Here is a 21787-nt window from a genome sequence, read left to right on the forward strand (position 1 = left end):
CCGACAAGAGACACCACACACACACAATCAATCATACTCTGCTGCTTGATATCATTTCCAATCCTGCTTCATCCCGTGCACACCTAAGTGCGACATACGATTATCAATTTGGGGCGGTATAATTAGTAAAAGGGGGTAGTATAATTAACAACGTCCTAAAATACAAGGTAACGTGCGCAAATCACCATATGAGCCTTATCTTATCTGGATAAGTAGGTATGCTCACCATCTATTCACGCCCTTAGAGCCGGTAGTCAATTCCAAACAATTGGTAAATTGAACCACCCCTACAGCTATTTTCTGTCACCGTGCAAACGTCCTCCGTACTGTACTTGCAGACTGCACGGACCCCGCTCGCTCGGGTCAGCGGGCTGCACTTGGTAGGCTAACGTGGGTATGCGGATGGCTTTCGGCATCCCCGCGTTTGAATGCGGATTAATTCATTATGTGGCTTGTATACAGATCCGCTACGGCAAGCTGCAGGGCGTCGATTCATGATCGGCTCGCGACATTGAAAACGGAATATTGGGCGCATATTTCTCGTACTAGAAAAATCATGGCGGCGAGTCTGTTGAGGGGCAATGCTTACGTGAGCGGTGCTGCCTCTGGTAGGTTCTCCGTCCAAACCATGTACACTCATTCTGATCAGTCAAGGCATTGGCCGGGCTACGGCGTTTGCCCTAGCAAGACATGGCGCAAACGGCCTCGCACTCTCCGATTTGAATGGCCAAACCCTTGAAAACACTGGACAGGAGATTCAAAAGGAACATCCAAATGTTAAGGTGGTATGCTATATTTTGGACGTTTCGAACGAGGAATCGGTTGTGCATGTCATGAGCAGAGTATTCAAGGACTTTGGCCGCCTCACTTATGCAATCAACAATGCCGGTATTCAAGGGGGGATAAAACCTACTGTCCTTGTAGAGGCGAACATCTTTCAAAAAGCGCTCGATGTGAACCTCGTGGGACTTTGGATCAGTCAGCGGGAACAACTGAAGCACATGCTCACTCAAGAGCTGGTCGATGAGGGGTAGCAAATCTCAGTTACAGTTATGTGACGAAATAAAAAGCTAACTGAATCTGCAGAGACCACAGCAAAATCAGAGGCGTGATTGTGAATACTGCTTCGATGGCAGGTTTGATCGCCGGAGAGAATGTCACTCCGTATATTGCCAGCAAGCATGGTGTTGTGGGAGCCACCAAGGGAGTAAGTCATCTCCGCCCGCGATTAACGGGGTGGAATGGCTGAGTAGATCAAGGACGCTGCCACATACGCCAAGGATGGAATAAGAATCAACTGCGTCTGCCCAGGGTATGCAGACCCATCATATTTACCCTTTACAGTTCCGACATGCGGTCATCTCACAGCTCTAGATTTATTAAAACACCAATGATGCCATACGACGATGCTACTCTCTCCACCATTGCACAGATGGTCCCTATGAAACGCATTGCAGCTCCAGAAGAAGTACCTACCACCCAAGTATCTTCTACTGATTCATGTGGCTCACGGATACTCAGGTGGCATCCGCCATTATCTTCCTAGCTTCACCACTGAGTAGCTATCTAAGTGGAGTAGCACTTCCTATTGATGGGTGAGAATGAATAGGTCCCTGGGTGCAAATCTCTGTTCTGATAATTCTATAGTGGGTTCACTACAGTATAGCATGTTCAATATGGCAGCCAGTAACACGCCTCTATTCTCCCTTGTTTCTCTCCCTTTCTCCTCCTTACGGAGTTGCACTGTCTCCCTTACGAAGTTGTGTTGCTCCCTTGCTGTCCCTTGCTGTCCCTTGCTGTCAAGTGGCAGCTGGATGCACCCCCTAGTGCGTAAGAACTAGTGTATTTGATACTGTACTAGAACGCTACTGCTACGCTGCTGCTACGCTCCTGTCACTTCTCCTTGTTTCACCATGTTCCACTCCTACCGTCTTCCAACTATATAGCCACTCGCTGGAACCTCAATACAACTCATGTCTCCCTCACTGATTCTCCCTTCCTACGCCAGCTACCATCAAGGGAGCCTCGTTACTCTATATAGTTCCTCGTTACAACCTCAATACAACTCATGCTTCCTTCACTGATTCTTTGCCCTTCCTACGCCAGCTGCCACAATATTATATCTATTTTCAAAAAGTAACCTGAATTTGTGGAGTTGGTATATATCACTGTATATGATCATCATTCATCAGTGTGTGCCTAAGAGCCAGAATGGAATCCACTGCGCTTCAGATGTTGCTTGTAAGACTTCGAGAATATTATGTGTATAGAATTCGAATCAATAAAATGCTGTGAACGCACAGGGATATTACATTGATCAATCCATTCTTCTTGCCATCACGTCACAATTTCATATAATCAGAATATACTCCCAACACAGATGGCATAATGCAGAGATTACTAGCAGTGATCAGAGAAGGACAATTGCGTGTAGTACGCAGCTGCCCAAGGAATGGTATCAGAATACTGAGCAGCCTCAAAATCTTCCCTTTCCGAGTGAAACTCCAGCATCAAACGAAGGTTAAATTAGGCCTAGAATGAAATTCAAGAGACGGTACAAACTTTCTCACTCAACCATAACGTTTTTTTCGTCTCGGTTTTACACACGTTCCACGTTGACTTCCTTCACCAGACGTTGTTGGACATTATTATGGCGATCAGATATCTGACGGGAGACATGACCCGTGAAGTAGGAATCGAAATCCATCATGAAGAACGAAACCAGGAATGCCAAACCCGCGAAGGCAATAATCGTGTAATAGATATAAGCGTACGCCGCAGCATAGCCATCTGCCAAGCCGTTGGTAGCGGCTTCGAGGACTTGCGGCGTCAGGCCTGGTACTGCACTTGCAGCGGAGGGAGAGAATCCAGCCTCGATGGCGGCAGCAAGTGCGGGAAGTGAGGCTTCTGGGAGACCAGCCTTTAGAACGGCTGGAATAACGTGCTTCTCAATTTCGCCTGGTGTCTTCTTCGTAAGGATTGCGACGAAGATGGCGGTTGCGACCGCACCGAAAGCCATCCGAGAGCTGGAAACGATCGCTTGTCCAATATTAGTTGCCTTGATATATACGGGAAAGATGAGGGTGGAAAGCTGGAACTAACCAAAAGAAATTCCGAGATCTATGTCTTCGGAGATAAGCTGTACAAGCAAGCCAGTGCTCACTTCGAACCATCCAACGGGAAGCGTGGTGAAGAATGAGAAGGCGATGCCCTGGCTGAGCTTATCCTTCGTGACTTGAGACAGTGCACCCGCAAAGGCGATGATCATGGCGCAGAAGAAGATTGTCTGCCACTTGACCTTTTTGATTAAGATCATGAAGGGGCCGAAGACTGTTATTCCTCCCCATGATCCAAAGGCGACCGTGGTCCGGGTTTCAAGGTCAGCAGGTTTGTTTAAGTGAATCAATGATTTCTAGCTCCACACTTACCGTTTGCCAAGCTGTGGTCTTCCAATTACTCTGTGTAGTACCAAAGATCGTGTTTACCTCTGCTGTTATTAGCAGGCGTCCATGAATTCTTCAGTGTAGGGCGGTAGATCTCTTGACTCACGCGTTGGCCAGATGATACTCAATCCAATGTATATAGCGCCAGAAAGTGCAGACAATATATTCAAAATGACAAAGCCCCTCACACTCTTGAAGAGTCTCATGGGAATAATGGGAACAGCCAAAGGAACGAAAACCTCTGGTATAAAGTTAGAACTAGAGGCGGCTAATTGAGGGATGAACAAACCATAGAGAACAAATGTGATGAGTGCTACGGCCCCGGATATAAGGAGTCCTAGGATTTTGGCGGAGGTCCATGGCGAAGGTTGGCCGCCTAAATACCGCCACGTTAGCTACAATTCGGATCTGCAAAAATGCCATCTCTCTCACCCCAGGAAACTCCCAATAGGAAGAGAAACAATCCTGCAACTAGAAGCAAAATCCCAACAAAGTCAATCTTTTTGACTTCACTCAGTCTGCTACGTGACCCTCCGTGCAGATTTCTGAAATTAGGCGGGTTGTAGAATATGATTTGAACAATAATGGTGGGTACTATACCTAGTCAGCTTTATTCGTCCAACCTGCTTTCGGGAATTTTGACCTATCAGAATAATATAAATGTAATAGATCCATCTCCAGCTGGCGTTTTCAATTAGCATTCGCCCTACAAAAAGTTAGATCCCTTGCAAACAGTTTATTATTGGGCTGTGGACGTTACCTAGATATGCCCCAAATCCGGATGGTATAACACTAGGCATAGCAGTGACGACGATGACTATGAACTTCCATTTGTGCGGTACGAGCTCTTAAATGAATCAGACTAGTCACAAATGCGGATAAATTAGCATACCTCCAACAACCAGAAGATATGACGATTGGACTCCAGCTGCAAGACCCAACATGACCTAGACAATGTTACTTCTAAATGAGCAAACTGAAGGATTAGAAAACTTACATTGGCTCCTACTAGGTCATTTATTGATTTTGCTCTACTCCCAATAATGCCTAAGCAAGCTTAGCAAGTAGGTGGTTGCTATTGGGACTTACTCACCTCCGACCAAGCCGACTACATTCGCACCAATAACAAAATAACGACGACCAAATCTGTCGGAAAGCCTCCCGAAGAGTAATGTACTGATAGGGGCCGATACGCTCCAGATTATGGAGAAGAGCGCCTCATTGCCATCGTCACCTTGGGGAGTTGTGAGTAACAAAACTTATACGTATGGATTAGCTTTGCTCACTGATGTCTTTGGCTATAAAGCTTATAACCGCAGCAGCTGGGGCAAAGCCCCACAATGCACAAGCAACACCCAGAGCAGAAGCAGCTACACTGGCGATGACACCAATGCTCCTGAAATAGCCTCTCGGTATTTCAGTGTCCTCATGCGCAAGAGCCGCCGAGTATTGAAGATCTTCCACTTCCTCGGTAGTAGCTGGCTTGCTATTACCAACGATGAAGTCAGTCATTGGAGAGTGGCGCTTTATTGATGTTCAAAATATTCAAATGTAAAATATTCAAATGTAGGATTTCGCAGGGGTTAATTGTCCTCTAGATACTTATAGACTAAACAAAGCCTTACCTGCCAACATAGGCATCGTAAAACTGGCCCGCCCTCGGCTATTCTGGGGAAGTCATATCTAAACAGAGGTATCGGGTATGCCAGGTACCTTGCGTAGAGCTAGATTTGGAACCATAATATATTGGCAGAGAAGTCACTGTCATCAGGGGGTTTACTGGGTGATTAATCTGATAAGCTTGACGTAGGGCTTGTTATGATCTAACTTGGGGAGAGGAAATTAGAAAGGCGCTACCCCGCCTTGATACCATACCCCATACATGGCGGCCCCGGATCAGCAGTTAAGCGAGGCGCAAGTTTAGGCTATACGAAAAGCCACTGCGCCACGGCTAAGAGCTCCAGTTTACCGAGCCGTCGTAGGCTATGGTAGTTGTACCCTAAGACCCCATAAGTGTTATACCTCCACAAATGTACACCGGTGGAGACTAAGGCTATTCTGAAATACAAAAGTCACGTGCCTGTGCTTCGCTTCCATTTTGCACAGGCTCTGGCTAGCTATTTTTCATCGGCACAGCAGGTCAAACACTGGGCCTATTTCTTTCATTTATATTATACCTTCAGTTTGACAGTTCGGCCGTTGTATGTCTTTCATGATCGCAATATCATGCCTGCTATCTCTCCTCTCAGAGTTGTCATTGTAGGCGGGAGCGTCACCGGGTTGACGCTCGCAAACTGCTTTGAGAAGGCAGGTATAGACTATGTCTTACTTGAGAAGGGGACAAATATTGTCTATGAGGGCGGTGCAAGCATTGGGCTAATGGCCAATGGCTTGCGCATTATGGACCAGCTCGACGTGTTCGAGGCCATTCGCAAGACCACAGAACCCTTGGCCGTAACGTATCACAGGACTCCAGACGGAATCCCTTATGGCTCTTCTAACTACATGCACTCGCTCGAAGAGAGGTTAGGAAGGGATCCCGCTTAAGAAATACATAGCTAACATTTAGTTCCAGGCACGGCTATCCCTCTCTCTTTTTCGAACGGCAAGAACTTCTGCAGATCTTATGCAACCGGATTTCGCGGGAGTCAAATGTGCACACTGCGAGGAAAGTAGTGGAAATTCAGACCAATGAACTCGGCGTGAAAGTGATTACTGCTGAGGGCGACGTCTATGAAGGAGATATTGTGGTCGGAGCCGATGGTGTGAACAGCGCAGTCAGGCGCTGCATGTGGAAAGACGTGGAACCAAAACATCCAACACTAGTGAAGAAAGAATCCACAGGTGATATTGTAGCTCCTACACGCTTTTGCTATGCTGACAGGTGCTTGGCCAGCTCTGTTCTCCGAATACTGCTGCATATTTGGCATTTCAACTGTAACCGAATCTTACGATGGCTTCTCTCCAGGTGTGAGTAACATTGTATACGACCGAGATATTGCATTAGGAGCGATTATTGGTATTAACGGAAAGGTATTCTGGTTTATCTTCATCAAGATGGACGCGAAATATTATGCCCCAAATATACCACGCTTCACACCGGCAGATGCAGAGGCCTTGGCAGAAAAGCACAAGCACAGGAAAATATCAAAAGATGCCACCTTTGATGACTTGTGGCGAACTCGATCGAGATGCACTATAGTAGCCCTCGAGGAAGGTGTAACTGGGACCTGGTTCAATAACAGAACGGTTCTAGTAGGAGATTCGGCACACAAGGTGAGTGGAGTGCGCACTTCCTATATAGTCAGAATTTCTGACTTTGTCTAGATGACGCCCAACGCTGGACAAGGAGGCAACACGGCAATCGAGAGTGCTGCTCTTCTTACCAATCTACTGTACCGTGCCCGAGCTGAGAAGCATGGCGCACCTTTCGCAACGGAAGATTTCACAAAGATTTTCGCGGGATACCAGACGCGGCAGAAGCCGAGGGCTGATACCATGTTCGAAGCTTCCAACCTGTTGACTCGACTTCAGACTCATGAGACCGGCCCTCTGGGGTTTCTAGCGACATATGGACTGCCTATCCTTGGTGACTCATTTCAAATCAATATTGCCTCCAGTTTGGTTCTAGGTGGAGTGAAACTCGACTTCCTGAACAATAAGCTGAAAGAGGGAACTATACCGTGGGATGGATGGTCACTACGGACAGCTGCTGTATGTGATTCTATTCTCACAAGGGAAACTAAGCACTGCAGCTATCTCTTGATCTCCGGGTATAGTGTTCGAAAACTTTCCGCATGGGCTGTCTCAAGCAAGATTGTTGCACATATTGCTGGGATAATTGCCTCAAAGCTATCTCTCGATGGTAGCCCCCTTCAAGTCGCAAACTACGCCACAAACGCCTTTCCTATAATTGGGATCAGCATGATCGAATCACTGCGCGCGAATAATCAAGCCAATTTGGCTACATTGTACGGTTCACATCCTATATTTTCATCACTAATACTTGTTGACTCGTTATTTTAGAGCTCTGACTGTGGGCATCGCATACCAGCTTGGCGGCGCTCCACTATGTGCCATGGCCTACTTCCTTGCGCAGACACTCCAGCCAGGTAACAAAGAAAATTCTATTCCAGGTGGAAACGTTATTCAACCAGCATACGCCAACACTTTGAGTACCACACTTGTCCTAGTATTTCCTGCCACGGCCTTAATTGTTGCTGGGTTGGGCGCTGGCTTCCTAAGCCAATTGCTGCCTTCAGGGAACACTTTGAGAACTGGAATCTGGCAGACGCTTCCTGCTTCGCTCGCAATTACAAACCATGTATTGGCCAAGCGATCAGGCAATAAGCTGGACGGTACCGAGACGAACAACAAAATGACCGGCAATACCGATCTCCCCATCCTAAGGAAAACATATCTCGTGCTAATCATCATCCCCGCGCTATTCCATTTTTACACCGTCGGGAGAGCTTTAGCTTCAAGAGATCCAAAGCAAGCGATCAAGAATGTAGTCTTTCCCCGGGGCTCATGGGATTATGTGTTGACTTTTGGCACGAGTCTCCTATGGGCGGGGTGGAACTATAGCAAGACGACGCTGCTCAAAGGCACGAAAGCTAACATGAGATTGGCTGCCAATATTGCTGGACTAGCACCCATAATTGGACCAGGGGCTCTTGTGGCTGCACTTTGGGGCTTGAGAGAAGAAGCTCTGCGGGCTTTTGAATGAAGGACGATAGCAAGAAATTCGGGTTTCGAGAATCTAGTCAATCTGTTGTGAGGATATCTGACGCGGGCATGGTTTAGTAAAACCGTTGTTATTTCTTAACTTCAGGCACTGTTTTGTGGATTTTGACTGAGCTTCTTGAATATTTAAGGAATGTTCTATAAACAGAAGCCAGGCCAAACAGTTTTCACATCGTACAATTTATTTCAGTATGCAATGTCTACCTTGGAATGTATCTCCAGTTCCAGTTCCAGTATTACGTATATGTGGCAACCAGTAACACGCCTCTATTCTCCCTTGTTTCTCTCCCTTTCTCCTCCTTACGGAGTTGCACTATCTCCCTTACGAAGTTGTGTTGCTCCCTTGCTCTCCCTTGCTGTCCAGGGAGCCTAGTTACTCTATATAGTCCTTCGTTACAACCTCAATACAACTCATGCTTCCTTCACTGATTCTTTGCCCTTCCTACGGCAGCTGCCAATATGTCAGATCTCGTTTGCAGGATAGATTACAGAGATCCAATCGGGCATGCGAGCAGGTAAGGTGCATTTGTTGGATAGATCACAAGGATCCAACCAGGTATCGGAGCAGGTAGGAAAGTTTCGAGAGCATTTGGTGCAGAGCCAATCAAGCACTGGATCGATGCTCGGAGATCAGCTCGCAAGGTGCTGAGTTCAGCTTGTATGGCTTAGTTCAGCTTGTATTTTCCAGTTCAGCTCGTATGGCACTGAACTCAGCTCGCGTTGTTCAGAATCTAGACCTGCTGAGCAGGAATCTAGCAGATGTATGGTTCGATTCTCATTTCAAAGCAAGCTGCTAGTGCTGCGGACTAGCAGAGTATCTCATTTCATATCTCAACTGCGTTGTAGTTAGATAACTCTCCATCCCCTTCAATCTAGGAGCGAGGAAGACAATCAGATCCTATTTGCATTACAATTCAATCTGACAGTACATCTCATATCTTCGATTTTGACTTCCCACGATGTATCAGGTTCTGCACCATGCGGTACGCAAGCTCACTATATGGTCCCATTTGGCCCGCATACACTTCCGCTTTATGCTGCTCGTCTGCCGCAATGCACGCCGTGCCGCAATACCTTGCGTGATAACAGCAGGACTGAAGATAGCAAAAGCGCTGGCCCAACCTGATTCATGCTCCACATCCCAGCCAACTTCTTCGTTGTACCATTTCAGAATGGTTGAATAGGTTGGCATGCCTAATGTAATGCCGTCTTGGAATGTGGGTTGCCCTTGGTTATTCCTCACACCAAGAGGAGATCCGGCCGTTAGGAACGGAATTGTTAGGCTGGCTAGATCGGAGAGCGGGTGGCCGATTGTTGACATTTCCCCAGCTGCCGACGTATGAGCGTTGTTCACAAAATAGAAAAATCGATTTTGGGGCTAAACCACTTACTCCAATACTCCAATTACCCTTGCCTTAGAGTTATGAAAGAAAACGTTGTCCATTTTGAAGTCCCCATAGATAAGGGTTTCTCGATCATGAGGCTGCAACTTCTTGTCTTTGAAGAAGCTCACCATCTCATCGAAATGGGAAATTTTACCAACTGGTTGTTTGGTCTCAACATCAATAACTTTGCATTGGGTATCACTCATACGTGTAAATGTTGCGATTTGCCGATTATAGAAGTTCGAAGATTTGCCAAACGTCTTGAGTCCAGTGGACCAGATATTGATGAGGTGAATCTTCCCCAGCGTTCGGACGGCATCATGCCACCTACAAATATGGTTATCAACAATGCCTTCTCACTCAAGGTTTCCAATCTTACATTTCCTGGCGTTCTTCAGGGCTTACTAGTGGAAGCTCAGCATCCTCATGGAGTCGACCATCCAGAAAACTCATAAAGTAGAAGGGCATTCCAAGAACACTGTTGTCCTCGCATAAACAGTAAGGGATTGGTACTGGGATTTCTGTCTTCCTTAGAGCGTGGAGGACTCGATGTTCCCGTTCTACGTTGTGTGTCATCTTCGAGAGCAGCTCCCCGGGTGGGTTTTTTCGACATACTGCCCGGGTGTCATCAATGCCTATGACTAAATACGTGGGGTTTGACTGGCCAAGACCAAATTGTTTAATAGTGATGGGACAATTGACCTGACGGACGTTTTTCACCATATAATGGCATAAAGACACAATGTCAAGAGGCTGCCGAACTTAAGTAGTCATGACGGGATTCTGAATGGAACATACACCGTAGTCTTGCCAGGGGATGGTGAAGAGGTTGAACGAATGAGAGGCAGCGGTTAGACGAAGTAGTGTTATTCTCTGTTCTGCTAAGAGAACCGGGGAGGAGCAAGTCTCTAGCCTAACTTATAAGTTTCTATGCCTAGGCATGAAATGCGAACGCTTCTCCTCAGCCTGGCCTTATCGGCGACGAGTAGTGTGGAGTGCTACAACCGAGGTTGGAGTTTTGATTGCCGGGGAAGTTTTGAAGCTGAAACGTGCGGGGTATAGGGCACAGCAAAACTACGGGTGACTTGGAGTCTAGATTACAGGTTGGGCGCTCTTACTCGCAGGGCTGGTCTTTACATGTATAGTTATAGCTACGCTGATTTTTATACTTTTAGTCTTACCCTTTTCCAATCGATCTCCATTTTCTTCAGACCACCAGAGATATCATCAAAATTTGACAAAGATAACTACAATGGAACCGGGGAATATTCAAGCATCCTCTATAGAGGAGAAACAGGATACTAGTGATGGGCATTTTGAACATTGCCCCCTCCCCAAAGATGATAGAGAGTCCTTCCAAGCTCATGACGTTAAGAGACCAAGGGGTTGGAAATTTAGGACAAGCATAGCCGGATTCTCTCTATGTCTGCTATATGTTGGTAATGATTCGTGAGATACCCCGGTTATTAGGGACATAATTAATTCGTTTCTTGTCAGGTTCTCAAATCTCACTTTACTTTATTGGTGCAACCATCAGCTTCATTGTTGAAGATATCGGGGGCGCAGACAAGATTTCTTGGTTGCCAGTTGCGAATACTCTCGCAGTTGCTTCAACAGCACCATTTTCTGGTTACCTCCAAGACCTCATCGGCCGCCGATATATTGCATTGACTGGGTCCGCCTTCCTTATCGTTGGAGCTATTCTCGTCGGTACCGCGCACTCGTTCGGCCAAGCAGTGACCGGGATGGCTCTCACTGGTGCAGGTTCTGGAATAGGAGAACTTACTGCTCTTGCAGGGTGAGTAAAAGTTCTAGATATAAGTAAGACGTAACCGTAATGATCTTCAGGGTTGCAGAAATTGTTCCTGTTAATAGACGAGGACTCTACCTTGGCCTGGTAACAATTTGCATTGTCCCGTTTTCACCATACGTGATGTACTCGCAGTTGCTCTCGACCCATTCAACATGGAGATGGGGCATGTGGATTACAGTGTAAGCTTTCCCATCTTCCGGCTTCTGAATCCCAACTCATATGGGCCAGTATTCTGAATGGTATTGCCTGTGTCGGCACGGCCTGTACATACTTTCCAAAAAGAGTAAACTCAGAGAAGCCATCTCGGTGGGAAATACTAAAGGAGATTGATTATATCGGTGGCATTACATCTATAACGGGGCTGACACTGTTGTACGTTCCCAACTTTCCTGCCATACACAGCCAAGGCTAACACTTTATTTAGCTTGGTGGCACTTCAGAGCGGAGGATATACCCATCCCTGGAGAAGTCCATATGTTCTGTGTACTCTCTTGATAGGATTCCTACTCATCGCAGTTTTTGTTTTGTGGGAATGGAAGGGTGCCAAGAAACCTATGATTCCGAAACAAATCTTTGCAGGGCAACGGATTGTTGCGTTGGCATTTCTCGTTGCTTTTATATCCGGGATGGACTTTTACTCTGTTTTGAACTTCTTTCCACTAAGTTTCCAAAACGTCTATAAGCCCAGTCCAATAGCTATAGGATGCAAGGGACTTGGACCCGGCCTAAGTGTGCCATTCGGGGCAGCGCTCATTAATATGTTACTTTCGGTCTGGATAGGACATAATCGGGAGCTACTGCTGTTCTCTACATTTATCATGAGTACGTCTATCTCGCCTCTGCTTTAGAATTCTGTCTATAAAACGGATGGCTAACCACTGAATCACCAACGCAGCTGTGTTTGGGGGGGCTTTAGCCGCCACTACTCCAGATACACCAAAGATGTCGATCGCATTTGGAACCATTGCTGGTTTCGGAATCGGTGGAGTTTTGGTACCTGCTGCAACAATAGCCATTACGGTCACTCCTGATGACTTCATCGCAACGACTGTAGCTTTGTCTCTTTCGGCCCGCGTCATTGGTGGCTCGATTGGCTACGCGCTATACTATAACATCTTCGCAACGAAGCTCAATGACAAACTCCCAGTCTATCTTGCAACCGCTGCAATCAAAGCTGGGTTACCTGTTTCTTCTTCTAAAGAATTTGTTCTCGCGCTCCTCACTGGTCCTGCGACAGTTATGGATGTTAAAGGAGTAACACCAATGGTCCTTGAGGCAGCGGCTCTAGCCTCTCGATGGGCATACTCCGATTCCTTAGCTTATGTCTGGTATACCAGCATCGCGTTTGGTGTGATCGCATGTATTGCCTCTTTCTTCATTGGCAACGTTCGTCTGTACCTTACGCAACGTGTTGCAACTCAACTTATGTAGAGATAAATAGTTGCTGAGCCTATACAAAATTCTGAGATCACCCTGGTACTAGACAATACTACGTTCTCCTGGAGAGAAAATGTTACAACGGAGAGTCTTCAAGCTACCATTTTAACCAAAATATCAGATATACAATTCAATATTCATTCCCTTGGTGTTTTTGTCGTAGGCCAAAGTAAGCTTCTGATGAAATTGTATCCGATTACCTTACTTTTAAGAGTCTTCTGCCACACGAAACAGTATTTCATGTGCTAAAGCTTCTCAAATTTTGGTATTCGTTTCTGAAGACCTGATAGCATTGCCTCTTGTACATCTGTCGCCTGCACAGCCACTGAATTCCAAATACCAGTATAACGCAGACCTTCGTAACTTTAGAGGTATTCCTTGACACTCGGAGTAGACTTGGACTTACCATCTTCAATAGTATGATCACGACTAAAGTTCAAGAGCTCTTTTGTTGATTGTACAGCAACTGGGCTTTTGCTTGCTAACAATTCTGCAACTTTCAATCCTGCTTAGATGGCTCCGCTCTTATCTTTCGCAACACGGCCAACGAATCCTACCTGCATGGCCTCCTGAGCACCAAAATACCTAGCGGTTAGACAAACCTCCTTTACCCAACCGTAATTGCCCACGATCTTAGGCAGGCGAGTCAATGTGCCAACATCAGCAGCAAGACCAATATCAACTTCCTTCACCGCAAACATAACGTCTTCTGTGCATATCCTAATATCACAGCATGAGGCAAGATCAATTCCTAGACCAATAGTTATACCATGCATGATGATGATAACCGCTATGCGCATGGTTAGCCAAAGAGAAACGGCGTATTAGAGTCAGGATGCTGGAAACTTACGCTTCTCGCATTTTTCAACAGTTGTGAGGCAACTTTGGAACTCCAAAAGGTGTCTCCTAATGTATACAGCCCTTCTGGCCGGATCCGATTTGAGGTTCCGAGTGGTTATGCCTTGAGTACTGGCCTCATGGACATCTAAGCCTGCTGTGAAGGCTTTCTCTCCGGCTCCACTCAGAATAACTGCTCGGACTTGAGGATCTTCTGACAGCTGGTCGAATATTTTTTTGAGTGTATGCCACATTGGTTCGATCCAGGCATTCATTTTAGAGGCTCTGTTGACCTCGATATGGGCCACAAACGGACGAGGGAAAGTGAAATTAAAATACTCGAATTTAGTATAGGAAGCCATTGTTTACACTGAATAGTTGACAATCGATAGGAGGATTCAAGGTCCGTTTTCTGTGCGAACGTCTTGAGGCCATGAGACTTTGTACTTTTTGTTTCGTGTACCTCGGAGGTCTGTGGTCAGGCGGGCGTGCGGCAAAGGATATTGGGTCACCCTAAATTGGTACATTTCCGAGCCGAGGCTCGGGTAACTATAAAGAACATGTCCAGACTGATTTCTATAGATACAGAACTAACCATATCTTTCTTAATGTATACGCAGACCAAATCCCACTGCTATTCACTCTGTTATTACCCAATCCTTTGATTTTTGCAATCCGATTCCTTGACCCATTCCAGCCATGGCTCCGCCGCCAGCAGCCCCTACCTATGTCCTAGGTGTGGGCATGACAGCTTTTGTCAAACCCTCTGGAAGGGCTGACTATACCGAACTTGGTTTTGAGGCTGATGTTAAAGCCATGTTAGACGCCCAAATCAATTATGACGATGTTGACAACGGCATTGCGTGCTATGTTTACGGCGATTCAGCATGCGGGCAGAGAGTCTTCTATCAGTTCGGGATGACCCAGATTCCGATCTACAATGTAAACAACAACTGCTCAACTGGATCTACGGGCTTGAATCTAGCCAGAAATTTTATAAGTCACGGGGTGGCAGATTGTGTTCTGGTCGTCGGATTTGAAAAAATGTTTGCTGCAGGCATTTCCACGGTTTTTGCAGACCGAGCGGATCCCGTCGGAACCACGACGATGATGATGAAAGAAACAAGGGGTCTCACTAAGGCGCCAAATACTGCTCAAATATTTGGAAATGCTGGGCGTGAATACATGGAGCGGTAATTCCGAAGACCTTCTGCTAGGACTATTCTAATACGTTCAGGTATGGGGCAACGGTTGATGATTTTGCCGAAATTGCTCGTATCAATCATGAGCATTCCCAAAACAATCCATACGCCCAGTTCAGGGACACTTGTACATTAGATGAGGTTAAAAACTCGAGGATGATATATGAACCTCTGACCAAACTTCAGTGTTGCCCAACGTCTGATGGGGGTGCTGCTGTCATTCTCGTATCTGAAGCTTTTCTTGATGCTCAGCCTCATCTTAAGGAGCAGGCTGTTTTGATTGCGGGACAATGCCTCGCTACAGAATCGCCGAAGCTATTTTCTCAGAGTGCCATTGACTTGTTAGGGTACGAAATGGGGAAATACGCTGGCAAGGTTGCAATGAAAGAGGCGGGAGTCACACCAAAGGATATCGATGTGGTCGAGTTTCACGACTGTTTCTCAACAAACGAAATGGTCGCCATCGATGCTCTTGGTTTCACTCCTCTCGGAAAAGCACATGAGCTTGTTCGTAAGGGCGACATCACGTACGGTGGTGAAGTCGTTATCAATCCCTCTGGCGGTCTGATTTTGAAAGGTCATCCTATCGGAAGCGACAGGAATTGCCCAGTGTGCAGAACTGCTCTGGCAACTGAGGGGTTGGGCAAATAACAGGCTGGTTGAAAATGCAAAGGTGTCATTACAACACAATTTAGGGCTGGGGGGAGCTATCGTGGTTACGGTTTACATAAGAGCTGACAGAAAGCCAAACAGAATGGTGGATAGCAACACTGTTGGAAAGAAGAACAAGCAGGGCTATAATCCCGCGGTTCAGCGAAAAGGTTTCACGGTTGCTCAAGCTGAGTCGGTCAGGAGCAAGACGAGGGCATCGGCTTGGGCTTTAGGTGACACACAGAGCAAAGTGCTAGCTAGATTTTAAGTACTATGTCGTTGTGGAGTAAACCAATGCAACATGATTTCAATAATGTCCAATGCTTAGTTAGACTTACACCTCAATCATGAATGCCACACCAAAACTATGACTTGCAAGACAGAAGCGGTAGCGGACGGCACTCAGTAAACATCATAGGCTATCACAGCTTAACAATCGCTACCAGTAGCGGTAGCCGACTAGAGACTACCTATTAGCCGGCTCTCTGAAAGACCAGTGTGTTGACGGTAGCTAATCTAGCCGTTAGCCATGACGTAATTGAAGATAAGTTGGAAAGGACAGGAGGCAATCACACGTTCAACAATGGCGCATTCTTCAGTCCTTCTTCCAAGTGCGATCCCTTCGATCCATCACAGCTCAACGGCCATGAAACCCAATAGTCGAAAATAGAGAGCTATCAAAGCTTGTATGCGGTGTCGAAATAGAAAGGCCAGGTGCGATGTGGTTCGGGGCGCGTCTTACACCCATTGCAGATATCTCTCGATGGAGTGTACCGTCCCACCCAGCAAATGTGGCGGGTAAGACTCAGGTTGAAAATTGATGTGAACTCTGTCTTATTTCGGGGGCCCGAAGGCCAAACTATATACTACGTAGGAAGTGACTGTATGCATAGGCAGAAGCACTAATTGGAGGCAGCAGTAGGCAGCATTAGGCAGGGTAGGCCACCGTACCCCAACCCCTCTCTGTAGAAGTTGTAACTGGCTAGGCATGTAGGCAGCTACTATGCCAGCAACTCCAAGTCTGTACGTAGGTGACCGTGAACCGTATGAGTTGTTGATCCTAGGTTGTAGCTGTTACAACCCGAGTGTAAGCATTCATAATTTATTGAAGAGACATTCCTCACAAAAGGACAATTACTAAATTACTGCTAATTTCCAATCAGACCGTCAGCTTGTATGTCTCAGGATTTTGGTCTGAACCTCCTTGGTCTTTAGCGTGTACCAGAATCACCAGCGCCAAGCTATAAGGAGGAGTCTATAGAAGCACATACATCTCCAAGCAATAGTAAGAACAAAAAAGTATATAGTAGTGTTCAGAATATTGAAGATTGATAAGTGGATAACGAATTTGAAGACTTTCAGGCAGAGCAGTTCCGACGGTTACCACCATATACCAATCCATTTCCCGAAAAAATTTCAGACCGAGTTGTGTATTATCCGCGGGCGAAAGGTGCGCTCAACCTACAGAGTACTTATTTACGCAATCAGTGATTACGAGGCCATATCGAATTTTCCCACGGACTCTACCCATCCTAGACTTATATGACTTCCTTAACATAGTCGAAAGAGGTAATGGAGAGACAGGACAGCTCAGTTTGCTGTTATTTTAAGCCATCATGTTCGCAGGAACTGTATTTGTCGACATACAGCATCTGAGGGCCACAGGCTTCAGGAGGAGAAGAGATGCATGGAGGGCATATTACGAGAAAACGAGGGTAAATAGATATCACATATCTCACCGAACCTATAGCTAATCTTTTCAGCTGTTGTATGAGTTTGACTATGAAAAGAATACGACTTCCATGATACAATCCTTACATCTCATGACCCACTGGTACGAGACGCCCGGCGATCCAAAAGATATCCGGTATTGGATGGGATAGCGATCTCCCTATTAGGTACCTTAATCCTACAATAGAAACCCCGGATATGGAACCGGATCAAATGGTCATGTCTTATGAGAGATCGACTAATGGCGTTAGCTATGGGAAGGTTAACTAGAATAGACGAGACAACCTTTGATATGTCGAACTTACCTCGGAAGACTTCGAGTTGGAGCTTGTGGCAATTGAAATCATTTACATGCCAACTGAATGTATCAATGCCGAATTTCCCATGGTAGCAAGAGAGAAAACTATCATCCAAGGTAGACGTAAAGCTATCCGGGCAAAAGTCGATCAGTCCCCTACTGCAAACATATATGCTACTAGTATCGCAGATCGAATAGATCTACAGTTGAATTGATACTCACCCAAAATCTCACGAGGAATCCAGGCCGACAGTGAGTTGCGAGGATGAAGAAGAGCCTGACAACGTGGAAGGTGGTGACATCGAGTGGGATATTGATGATTTGCTAAGATTTGGATCTGAAACCAAAGACCTTTCAGACTTTGGCTTAAGCGGAGAATTATTATTTTTAAAGACTGCGGATGAAATGAGCGGAGTGGGCTATGGGGACATGGATATGACTTGGATTGCTGAAGTGAAAAGTGTCCAAGACTCAGCCATAGACTAAGCTTTGTTTGAAGCCGAGGTCGGCAATCTATAATTAAAGCAGTCATGATATGCAACAGTATTTTACGGCAGAGAATTTTACGTACCTTCTCACCTCCGAATTTACAGGACCTAATAAGAATTCAATTCAGCGCTATCCTATCGTTCTCAGCGTCACTCCATTATTGTCTCATTTTCATTCCTCGATCCTCAGAATAAACGCACACTTTCACGACTAAAAATTGTGTTTCTCAGTATTTGGTGCTGTATTGATATTATATCATTGCTCCAGAACTTCACTACTCAATTTATCAGCAACCTTTTACATATTTATGGTCCGATTGTACTATTTTACCTTTCTAGATATTGTCATCTTTCGATTCAACAGTACAAAATTCGGTATAAGAACGTGTAGGAGCACACGAATAGTATCACAAACTGGAGAGTTCCCCTGCTTAGTCGGATTTAGGAATTATATATTGCCGATAGGCTAACTCGGCTGAACGAAAGGAAACCATTATTTAATCCCATCGTCAATTCTATATCCCTCCAAAAGCTACAAACATCCAGTCCGTTCGCAAACTCAATTAAACGAAGGTTAGCTATCAAAAGACACGGCCGTTGAATTTCCTTGGCGCTAAACACTCCAGCGCTAAATATCAGGATATTCGAAAGTATGACTCCAGAAGAGACCGCCAACCTCGAAGCCGCAAAGCAATGGTTGAAGCTCTGGAATGAAGCGGCGGATGATATGGTCGATAAGTGCTATGCAGAGGACTGCATGGTGGAGGCTATGCTCTCCGGTCATCTTCTGAAAGGACGGGAGGAACTCAGAGCCTTGGAGCATCAAATGATGGCAGCGACTCCAGATCGCAAGATGGAGATCAATCGGTACATTGTTAAAGGGGACATCGTCGTCGTGGAATGTACGGTTGTTGGACTAGCTCCTGTACCTGTAAAGTCTTGCGCGATTCTCACATTCAAGGATGGTTTGATTATCAATGATCATAGTTATGGGGCCCCGCCCTCGGGGGAATAAGGCATGGTATGGAAGATGGCAGTGAAATTCTATATACCATTTCACTTCTCGGGTTTTTACTGTGCATACTATCATGTACCGTCTGAATATGAATATAGCCTTCGCCATTCCGGCTTTCCAGATGCTTAACAGTACTAATGCGCATCAACTTTGACAATGCGGGGGTGCGGGGAAATAAGCGAGGCGGCATGTTCACCCGCAGCCGCGGTTAATACCATTTTGCATGCAGTACACTTCTTTACCGAGCGCCCTGTACCCGTTTCAGTGTAGAATCGGTAGCCGATATGGCTTCGTCACTTATCCGTCGGGTAATTACCCCGCATCCTTCGTACATTGGGTCGCTGGGGATTCAACAAAAACATCTATCTTGTCTCTGAGTCAGTTATTCCTCATTGTTTGACCATGGCTAACGCACCCATTACACTATCTAAGCCACAAGGGCGTGAGATCACTGGTGGTGATCTCCTGGCGCAGGCTCTGAAAGTTTTAGGGGTCGATGTAGCCTTTGGAGTTCATGGAGGTCATCTGGATTCATTCTTGATGGGATGTGTTCATGCGGGCATTCGTTTGGTTGATACAAGACACGAGACATGTGCTGTTCAGGCCGCTGAAGCTTATGGGAAAGTGAACGGAAAGGTGGGCGTCAGTTTTATCACTGCAAATTCGGGGTATGATCCTTTTGGACGCTTGTGTCAAGTATCATGGGCATTAACTGGACTTAAGGTTTTCAAATGGCCTAGCAGGTCTTGCAACTGCTTTGGCGGATAGAAACCCTGTCTTTGTAATTACGAGCTCTCCGCCTCTGAGAGATGCCGAAACAAATGCCCTTCAAGGCTTTCACGATCAAGTCGTGGTCTCCAGTCCTCTTACCAAATGGTCACATCGAGTCACCATCACTGAGGAGATTCCCAGTCTCGTCTCTTTCGGATTCCGAACCGCTATGGGAGGCGCCCCTGGTATGAATAACGGCGAATCCGTCTTGACTATAAGCATTTAACTTTGCACTAGGGCCCGTCCTCATGGACCTCCCTATTGACGTACTTTTCCAACCGGTCCAACAGAATCGGATCTCGTGGGGTTCATTGGGGAAGCCATTTCCCTTCAGACCTGGACCGCATCAAGCAGCGATAACAGCATCCTGCGACCTGATACGTGCGGCAAAACGCCCAGCCTTGATTACTGGCTCTGGCGGACAGAGCGTAGAGGTAATATCAGACAGTTACCTCTGCATCCGATAGTTGACCTGTGCTGACCCGCATAATTGACAGAATACAAAAGCTTTAAGTGTCTTTGTTGATCTCACGGGTATTCCGGTATTCCATGGCATCAAATACGGATCTGCTCTTCCCATCGATCATCCTCTTCAATCTGGCGTAGTGACAGAACTGGCAAAATTTCCTTACATAGGGAAAGAGCCCCCTGATCTTATTATTTTGATAGGTGCAAGGCCTGGTACGCTCATGGCTGCGCGCTCCGGAGCTATTCTCCCACACAAGGGGACCAAATATATCCAGGCTGATGTAGACGCTACGGAGCCTGGACGAAGTCTTTCAACTGATCTGTCAGTAGTATCAGATAGTTGTCAATATCTTCTTGCCTTGATCAAGGCTCTAGGGCCGAACACAACGAAGGCGGATAAGGATTGGATTGCCACAGCAACAGGATTGAAAAGATTACCATCAGGATACGAGAATGAGCCAGAGGATTCATCCCCTCAGAAGATACACCCGTGGCATGGTATTAAACAGGTATTCAGTTCGCTGGAGCCTGGATGTATTCTCGTTATCGACGGGGGTGAATGTAGTAGTTGGTCAGCTCAGCTCCAGGAATACGCAAAACCGTCTCTAACTCTCTTCGCCATTGGCCATCTGGGGTTTCTTGGAAATGGGTATGGGTATGCTATTGGTGCCGCGGTGGCCGAACCGTCGAAGCAAGTCGTCATGGTTCAAGGAGACGGCTCAGCCGGCTTCCATTTCGCGGAGCTGGAGACATTCAGCCGTCACAATCTCAACATCCTCAGCGTCATAGCCAACAACTACATATGGGGAATGTCAAAGCACGGCCAGGATTTGATGTGGACGGATAAGAACACCGCACGTCCTGTGACAACGCTAAATCCCGAGACCAAGTTTGAGGTAGCAGCTCAGGGATTCGGTAATGCTGGGGCCAAAGTCGACAAATATGCAAATATCGAGTCTACCGTCAAGAAACTCTCCAAAGAGCCAATGCCAGCATTGCTGAATTTGATCATTGACGCTCAACCAATCCACCCAGGAACAGCAGCCATGATCAATCCAACGGACGATCCAGACATTATCGTAGTCCCCTACTACGATAACTTACCAAGACCGATGTTCAAAGACGTAAAGTAAGACAACCTCTACCCAGCACCCAATCTCAATATTCAATAAACTTACGAGAAGTGTATCTGATCTTTGACTCCTTGTAGGTGACCAGCAACCAGAGATGTGTGTTCTGAGATTGTTCAAGGGCGGTGTAGTGTCTGTGCTATGCAATTAGCCAACGAATCTCTCGATATTTCACTTATCTCCACTTTGCTCCTCTGATGCTCTCCATGTGCTCGCTTTGTCTACATCGACTCATTTCAATAACATGTTTAAAACTGATTCGTCCTATATTTAATGTGATAGTTATGACAATCTTAGCAGGTTATGTTGTGATAGTTTCATCTACCATGAGACATTTTGTAAGAAACAGACCATCTATGCCAAATCAAACCA

At 46.2% G+C, this 21787-nt stretch overlaps 10 protein-coding genes across 10 annotated transcripts; 6 read left to right on the forward strand and 4 right to left on the reverse strand.

Annotated features, from left to right (window-relative positions):
• Positions 1-59: 59 nt before the first annotated feature.
• BDZ99DRAFT_465596 (oxidoreductase UcpA) lies at positions 60-1981 on the forward strand. The gene is made up of 8 exons (XM_033720580.1): positions 60-167; positions 294-608; positions 655-1030; positions 1087-1207; positions 1260-1312; positions 1375-1468; positions 1522-1595; positions 1648-1981. The coding sequence occupies exons 2-8, from the start codon at positions 557-559 to the stop codon at positions 1664-1666; spliced, it is 789 nt and encodes a 262-aa protein (XP_033573772.1). The 5' UTR covers positions 60-167; positions 294-556; the 3' UTR covers positions 1667-1981.
• Positions 1982-2492: 511 nt separating this feature from the next.
• Positions 2493-4955, reverse strand: BDZ99DRAFT_448366 (trichothecene efflux pump; the record flags this gene model as incomplete). The annotated part of the gene is given in 12 exon segments (XM_033718062.1): positions 2493-3039; positions 3103-3412; positions 3429-3487; positions 3550-3684; positions 3733-3819; positions 3876-4037; positions 4087-4149; positions 4204-4290; positions 4336-4390; positions 4441-4490; positions 4537-4677; positions 4730-4955. The coding sequence occupies 12 exon segments, from the start codon at positions 4953-4955 to the stop codon at positions 2600-2602; spliced, it is 1815 nt and encodes a 604-aa protein (XP_033573773.1). The 3' UTR covers positions 2493-2599.
• Positions 4956-5669: 714 nt separating this feature from the next.
• Positions 5670-7209, forward strand: BDZ99DRAFT_489963 (putative FAD-dependent monooxygenase; the record flags this gene model as incomplete). The annotated part of the gene is made up of 5 exons (XM_033723024.1): positions 5670-5968; positions 6019-6287; positions 6328-6719; positions 6771-7032; positions 7181-7209. The coding sequence occupies 5 exons, from the start codon at positions 5670-5672 to the stop codon at positions 7207-7209; spliced, it is 1251 nt and encodes a 416-aa protein (XP_033573774.1).
• A 1912-nt stretch (positions 7210-9121) lies between these two features.
• BDZ99DRAFT_537691 (putative acyl-CoA dehydrogenase family member 10) lies at positions 9122-10297 on the reverse strand (the record flags this gene model as incomplete). The annotated part of the gene is made up of 4 exons (XM_033726619.1): positions 9122-9185; positions 9215-9427; positions 9581-9901; positions 9954-10297. 4 exons carry the CDS (start codon positions 10295-10297, stop codon positions 9122-9124), a joined length of 942 nt encoding a protein of 313 aa, XP_033573775.1.
• Positions 10298-10826: 529 nt separating this feature from the next.
• On the forward strand, positions 10827-12818 carry BDZ99DRAFT_537695 (putative major facilitator superfamily transporter; the record flags this gene model as incomplete). The annotated part of the gene is made up of 6 exons (XM_033726620.1): positions 10827-11013; positions 11072-11372; positions 11423-11566; positions 11616-11759; positions 11812-12209; positions 12283-12818. 6 exons carry the CDS (start codon positions 10827-10829, stop codon positions 12816-12818), a joined length of 1710 nt encoding a protein of 569 aa, XP_033573776.1.
• A 168-nt stretch (positions 12819-12986) lies between these two features.
• On the reverse strand, positions 12987-14023 carry BDZ99DRAFT_537700 (delta-delta-dienoyl-CoA isomerase; the record flags this gene model as incomplete). Its single annotated transcript, XM_033726621.1, has 4 exons — positions 12987-13179; positions 13231-13329; positions 13366-13614; positions 13675-14023. The coding sequence occupies 4 exons, from the start codon at positions 14021-14023 to the stop codon at positions 13070-13072; spliced, it is 807 nt and encodes a 268-aa protein (XP_033573777.1). The 3' UTR covers positions 12987-13069.
• Positions 14024-14360: 337 nt separating this feature from the next.
• Positions 14361-16065, forward strand: BDZ99DRAFT_537710 (thiolase; the record flags this gene model as incomplete). The annotated part of the gene is made up of 3 exons (XM_033726622.1): positions 14361-14854; positions 14899-15440; positions 15481-16065. 3 exons carry the CDS (start codon positions 14361-14363, stop codon positions 15780-15782), a joined length of 1338 nt encoding a protein of 445 aa, XP_033573778.1. The 3' UTR covers positions 15783-16065.
• Positions 16066-16317: 252 nt separating this feature from the next.
• BDZ99DRAFT_465597 (uncharacterized protein) lies at positions 16318-16601 on the reverse strand. The gene has a single exon (XM_033720581.1). The coding sequence runs from the start codon at positions 16502-16504 to the stop codon at positions 16349-16351; it is 156 nt and encodes a 51-aa protein (XP_033573779.1). The 5' UTR covers positions 16505-16601; the 3' UTR covers positions 16318-16348.
• Positions 16602-18563: 1962 nt separating this feature from the next.
• BDZ99DRAFT_500870 (NTF2-like protein) lies at positions 18564-19066 on the forward strand. The gene is made up of 2 exons (XM_033723755.1): positions 18564-18604; positions 18671-19066. The coding sequence occupies exon 2, from the start codon at positions 18684-18686 to the stop codon at positions 19044-19046; it is 363 nt and encodes a 120-aa protein (XP_033573780.1). The 5' UTR covers positions 18564-18604; positions 18671-18683; the 3' UTR covers positions 19047-19066.
• A 381-nt stretch (positions 19067-19447) lies between these two features.
• BDZ99DRAFT_422032 (acetolactate synthase I/II/III large subunit) lies at positions 19448-21786 on the forward strand (the record flags this gene model as incomplete). The annotated part of the gene is made up of 5 exons (XM_033716968.1): positions 19448-19714; positions 19770-20002; positions 20055-20251; positions 20315-21414; positions 21496-21786. Coding segments are annotated over 5 exons (1801 nt in total), but the record flags the coding sequence as incomplete, so codon positions are not given.
• Position 21787: the final 1 nt, after the last annotated feature.

Source organism: Mytilinidion resinicola, assembly GCF_010093595.1.
Source record: "Mytilinidion resinicola strain CBS 304.34 unplaced genomic scaffold BDZ99scaffold_15, whole genome shotgun sequence".
NCBI classification, from domain to species: domain Eukaryota; kingdom Fungi; phylum Ascomycota; class Dothideomycetes; order Mytilinidiales; family Mytilinidiaceae; genus Mytilinidion; species Mytilinidion resinicola.